Raw genomic sequence first — 5516 nt, forward strand, 5'->3', positions numbered from 1 at the left:
TCTCTAGCTTTTGTCTTCCTGTGAGTGAAAGCTGCACTTTCCCCAGGAGTTCACACTTGCACTCTGTCTCTCTGCAGGGGAAGGTTCAGGATGAAGGAACGAGAAGAAATGTGGCAGAAAATAGAGGAGCTGGCCCGGCTGAATCCCCAGGTGGGTAACAGCAGGACCTAGGATGAATGAGACAAGAATGTGCTGGGGGTCTTGACCTGCTTCCTCAGCTCATGAGAGCAGGCTCTAGCACCTGATCTCAGTCCTGTGCACACAGCTAGCTGCAGAGGTGGTCTGTCCCTCCCAAAACCTGGTGTCTTGGGGATGCTGGCAGTGTTTCACTATCCTGGCCCTCTGTAGCACTGACCTGTAAGTAATGCCTTATAAAGAGCATGTACGTGTTTATGGAGTCCTCTCTCAGCTGTGGCTGCACGTGCCAGTGTGCTGTGGCTCAGAGGGCACAGGTAGGAACAGGTAAGAGAAGATGCTCCTTTCCTGTCTGCGTACCTACTGCTACCTTTGCGGGTGCCAGAGGGGGCAGCTGGAAGAAGTGTGCCGTGCTGTGTTAGGATGCTGGGGGAGAAGGCTTGGTGTTGGATGGCATGGTGACTCTCCAGCTGTGTTGTCTGCAGTACCCCATGTATTACGCACCTCCACCATTGCCTCCTGTCTGCTGTATGGAAACGGAGACCCCAACTGCGGAGGATATACAGCTACTGAAGAAAACAGTGGAGACGGAGGCTGTGCAGGTGCGTAGGTGCCTAGGGTCCTTCCACAATTACTCTTGGACCAGCCAGGACATCAGCATAGTTAGTCCAGGGTCCAGTAGCCAGAACTGGCTCTTTCCAAGTGTTCTGAGAGTAAATGCCCCTACTTTCATTCCTGATCGTTAGAGATCAACCTGTAGTCTGAAGAGTGGAGCTTATCTAACCTTCCCACTCTTCACAGGGAAAAGGTACAAGTGGGACTTTTGTGTCCTTTTGGTCTGTGTTTGGCTCTCAGCCTGTTCTGCAGCATGCTGCAGTGTCACCCAGCATATCCTAGAGCAGCTGGAATCAGAGAACAGGGAGGCTGGAGGGGTGAAGGGGTTTGCTACTGATCCTCGACTCCTTTGGTTTGTCTGTAGATGCTGAAAGACATTAAGAAGGAGAAAGTTTTGCTGCGCCGGAAATCTGAGCTTCCTCAGGACGTCTACACTATAAAAGCCCTGGAGGCCCACAAGAGAGCAGAAGAGTTTCTCACCTCAAGCCAGGAGGCTCTTTGATGGGCTCAGGAGCTGGCCTGGGAAGCTCTGCCCCATCCCTTTCCCCCAGGGGTCACGGAAATGCACTCAGTTCTCATGTATAAATAAGGAATGAACATGGTGAGCTGTGCCTGTCCTCCACTCCATCCGCATCCCTCCAGGGTAGATCTGGTTTTACATTATAACTTGTATCTCACCACTGTCATGTCCTCCCGCTTTTCCTCCTTCCTCCTGCTTTTCCACCTTGGGTGTGCGTGCGTGAAGGGAGCCTGCCTGACCTGCGATTGTATCATCCCAGGCAGGAGTCGCTTCATTTCCAGCTGCCGCCTGGTTCTTAGTCTGCCTGGGAGCCAGAGCCTTGCTGCCCTGCAACACAGGCTCTGTGTTGGCCAGAGACTACCACGCATGGCTTGGCATGCTGCTACAAGCCCCAGGTGCCCATCTCCTCCATGCACCCTGTGCTGCCTGTGCAGCCAAGCCCTGTGGCAGTCAGAGATCAGGCTGAGCTTGGGGCAGGAGTGTGTGGCAGAGTTTGTGGGGGCTCTGCTGCCTCTCTGCCCTGCCTTGGGGTGCAGCTCTGCAGCTGGAGGGTCTCATGGAGGAGATGTTCGCTTCCACCTTTCTTTTGCTTCAAGCCCCTTGTTCTGTTCCCCTGTCAGTGGAGTGGGGGTTCAGTGCTTCACCACCCCCAGTAAAGCTGGGTGCAAGCACTACATACTGTTGCAGCTCTCCCTTTAGAGCATCCTTAGAAGCTCTCTTGTGGGAAAGTGAATTCCTTCAGCTGTTTGTGTTGGTCCGTGCTGACTTGTCTCCATCCCAGTGTCTAGGGTTAATTGTGGGCCCAGAATTAACTTCCCGCTTTGTAGCAGGCGTCGGCCACTGACTTCTGCTTTCTTCCTCTACCTGCTCAATTAAAATACTCCTGCAGCTCTCCCTTTGTCGCTGTATCCCATCCTTAGCTCTGCAGTGGCCAGGGTTTCTAGGAAGCTTGCGCTGCTAAAGTCATTTCTGCAAACTAGTGGAAGCAATGGATACACGTTACGGGGCCAGGCTGAGTTTCTGAGTGTTCAGTTGTCTCCTCTTTATGATCAATGGCTAGGTGCTACTGCTGAATTGCTTCCGTGGGTGCTCTGAGCAAAGTTCGCCTCGCCCTGTTACTTTGGCACCTGCTGTGGCCCGAGGCCCTTGTTAGTTATCATATGGTGCATCAGGGACTTGCTGTGCTAATTTAGCATTTAGAGCGCACTTGCTGATAGCCCAGGGGGTTGCGCAGCACTTGGGTGCTACTGTGATCCAGCTTTCTCCCCTACCCTTTGTGGTGCGGATTCAGTGCCAGGCCAAGGCGCCATCTCAGAGAGGCTGGCTTGTAATAGAAAAGGGAGTCTTCCTTGCTTCTTACCTGCTGCGCTTGCTTTCTTGACACATAAGCTTAAGTGGGTTTGCAATAGTGCAGGGAGCTTCAGGGTCGGTGCTAGTCTGACACTGCTTTGCAGCATCATGGGATGTTGCAGAAGGTCCTGGTGTATCTGCTTGTCCTCACCAGTAAACCATTCCCAGGTCAGAGGTTCATCCCCTCTGATCTTACTGCTGGTGTGCAGCACATCTTTCCTCCAACCCTAACTAAGCTGTTTTTTCCCTGTGTATCCTGTACCCCCTGCCCTGTTTAGCTCTCTTTCAGTTTGGCCCTCATTAGGCCACCATCTCTTAGGAGCAGCTGGCAAGCATGAGTATGTGCGAGATCACCCACAGTCACACAGGACCCCACCTCCCCTCCGCTTCATGCAATGGGCCAGTTCATCAGGAGACTTACGAAACACCTCAGGGAGGTTATTGCTTATTTTGAACATTAGTCCAAGCTCATGGTCAGCTGCTAATCAATTACCTCACGCCTGGCACAGCATGTAGACATGCACTGGGTGATGCCGGATGGCGCACAGGAGCGGCAGGCGTCTCAGGGCACAGCGGAGACGAGGACTGCCGAGTGCCAACCACGGCAAGGATCAGGCTGGGGAGGACGTTTCTTCCTGTTGCAGTACAGGCTTTCCAAGTCGTCCACTTAGCATTGCATTATAAGCCACCACCTCATTTTTAGAGTGCTACAGCATGTGTGTGCCCTCACTCAAGCCTGCTTGCTGCTAGGCAGTGGCTGCCTTTCCCTGCTGTGGGCTGTTCTGCCTGCAGAAGGAACAGACTTCTAGTGCGCAGAGGCTGTTGCTGTCCTGCAGGTAATCTGTCTCTGCCGGCAGTCCCCGAGCATGGCTGGAGGAATGCTGCAGGGGTTGTGCCATGGTGCAGGGACAGGACTGTAATGCGTCACGACTACATGCTGTACAGCTTCAATGTTCTCATAGCTTTGTGTGTCTTGTTCTGGGTCAGGGAACTTACGCTTAGTACCTTCACGTTGCCATTAGTTTGCTGCCTATTCATTCCAGTGTCCTGGACATCTAAGAAGGGGACCATGTGAGAAAGGGGGGAGTGTGTTCACCTCCTCCACCACACGTCCTGCTCATATGCAGACCTGCGTCTGCCACGCTACAGCTGCCCCTTGCTCAACACTTGGTTTCTAGCATTAGTGCTGCTCATTTCTGCCTATGCCTTTCCCCACATCAGCCAAATGGACAGAACTGGAGCTGCCTCTTCCACTTCACCTGGCTCCCTCCTCCCGAGGGAACAAGCAAAACTAACTACTGCATTCACCCCCTGGACACAAGTATTAAGCTGCTTCCAGTTCATATGTACATATGGTGTACTTTATTTTCAGTAGAGCATTACATAGTATGAAAGTGTTGGATTTTGTACAGATGTCCCTGTATGTACAGAACTAAATAAAACCGATCTCTTGGAAAGACACATTGGACTCCACCTCTGATATTCCAACACACAGCCCCTGTCCTGGGAGGAGGGGCCCTGGCATGGAGAGGGACTCTTCCAGCCCTGACAGCACAGAGACAAATCCAGTGTTTGTCCCAAGGGAATCTGGGCAAAGCCAGCCAAGCCCCCTCCCTCCACACGCACACAGGTATAGAAACCAGTCAGGCTCCTCAGAGGCAGAGGAAGCCAATACAAGGACATCACAGCGACATACGCGCCAGCCAGAGCCAGGAAAGAGGAGCAGGAAGGGAAGTAGGACAGCATCAGTTGTTGAAACTGGAAGGTCGATGCCGGCAAGTCCCGTCACCACCCAGCTCCGAGGCAGCGGGCGCCTGCCTTGCATGCGGGGCAGAAAGAGGGCTGGGGTTAGCAGCCCCCGCGCCGCAGCTTGGCCCTCACTTCCACTCGGGCCTGGGGCCACTGAGGCTCTGCCGGGCCTGCAGCGTGCGCTGCACCACGTCCTTCCACTGGTCCTCCGAGATCTGGCTGGCCCAGGCAGGGATGCCTAGGGTGGGAAGCTTCACGCTGGCCATCGTCCTCTTCACCAGTTCCACATGCTCTGGGAACAGAGAGGGCATGAGGCCGCGGCCGAGTGCCGGGCGGGGCGGCCGGGGAGGCCCGGCCGGAGACGCCGTTACCTGCATCCATGGGGATGGAGCTGCGGCTGCTCTGTGCCTCGGCGCCTTCCTCCGCCGCTGCCGCCTCCTCCTCCTCCTCGCTGTCCGCCGGTGGGTCGGGCAGGTGCAGCCTCAGCATCTGCAGAGAAAGGCGGACAGCGGCGGTCAGGCCCGTTCCCGTTGCCCTGCCCGCGGGACCGCGCCGCCCCGCTGCCGGATCTCCCTCAGCCCCGGCCCGGCCCGGCGGGAGGCGCTGGGCGGTACCTGCAGCCGCTCCTGCAGGCCGGGGCCCGGCTCGGCGCAGCCCGCCGGAGCGGCGGGAGAGCCCGCCTCGCCGGGGCCCTGCTCCGGCTCCTGGTTCAGCGGCTGGTACAAGTACCCGCCGCCGCCTTCCTCCTCCTCTTCTTCTTCCTCCTCCTCCTCCTCCTCTTCCTCGTCGCCGCTCCAGCCCTCCGCGCCGTCGGGGGCCTCCGGCGGCCCCGGCTCCTCGGGACACACCCGCTCCGGCCCCATGCTCCCCGCCACCGCCATCCACCGGGCGCGGCGCCGGGGAGGCCCCTACACCGCCCGGAAGCGCCGTTGCCGCGGGGCACTGTGGGTGTTGTAGTCCCGGGGCGGGGGGGAGGGGGCCGCCGGCACGCGCCGCCACTGCCCTCCCCCGCCGCCCCCGGCCCCTCCAGGCGATGCCGTACCGTGCCCGGCCGCGGGGCCGCGCAGCGCGGGCGGGACCGGGCCCATGGCGGGGCGGGGCAGGGCAGGGCACGGCAGGCGCCACCCCCGAGGGGAGCCTGGGCCCG

The 5516-nt window shown here is 57.5% G+C and overlaps 2 protein-coding genes across 4 annotated transcripts in view; one reads left to right on the forward strand and one right to left on the reverse strand.

Annotated features, from left to right (window-relative positions):
* Window positions 1-1352, forward strand: part of PPP2R5D (protein phosphatase 2 regulatory subunit B'delta) — a 28579-nt gene extending 27227 nt beyond the window's left edge. For all 3 annotated transcript variants that reach the window (XM_075496661.1, XM_075496662.1, XM_075496663.1), the window contains 3 exons: window positions 78-150; window positions 621-737; window positions 1115-1352. In XM_075496661.1, coding sequence (XP_075352776.1) covers window positions 78-150; window positions 621-737; window positions 1115-1252 — 328 coding nt within the window. In that variant the 3' untranslated portion in view covers window positions 1253-1352. The remainder of the gene's footprint in view (window positions 1-77; window positions 151-620; window positions 738-1114) is intronic.
* A 2601-nt stretch (window positions 1353-3953) lies between these two features.
* MEA1 (male-enhanced antigen 1) lies at window positions 3954-5406 on the reverse strand. The gene is made up of 3 exons (XM_075496667.1): window positions 4984-5406; window positions 4741-4858; window positions 3954-4661 (listed from the first exon to the last, which is right to left on the reverse strand). Exons 1-3 carry the CDS (start codon window positions 5248-5250, stop codon window positions 4498-4500), a joined length of 549 nt encoding a protein of 182 aa, XP_075352782.1. The 5' UTR covers window positions 5251-5406; the 3' UTR covers window positions 3954-4497.
* Between the last annotated feature and the right edge of the window lie 110 nt (window positions 5407-5516).

The sequence above is a fragment of the Mycteria americana genome, chromosome 3 (assembly GCF_035582795.1).
Source record: "Mycteria americana isolate JAX WOST 10 ecotype Jacksonville Zoo and Gardens chromosome 3, USCA_MyAme_1.0, whole genome shotgun sequence".
Lineage (NCBI taxonomy): Eukaryota > Metazoa > Chordata > Aves > Ciconiiformes > Ciconiidae > Mycteria > Mycteria americana.

Bases quoted from the DNA above. Each gene is read 5' to 3' on its own strand.
- MEA1 (XM_075496667.1), bottom strand. From the start codon at position 5,250: ATGGCGGTGGCGGGGAGCATGGGGCCGGAGCGGGTGTGTCCCGAGGAG. The intron at 4,859-4,983 runs GTACCGCCCAGC...CTTTCTCTGCAG, and splicing joins GCCTGCAGGAGCGGCTGCAG to ATGCTGAGGCTGCACCTGCC. The intron at 4,662-4,740 runs GTAACGGCGTCT...CTCTGTTCCCAG, and splicing joins CTCCATCCCCATGGATGCAG to AGCATGTGGAACTGGTGAAG.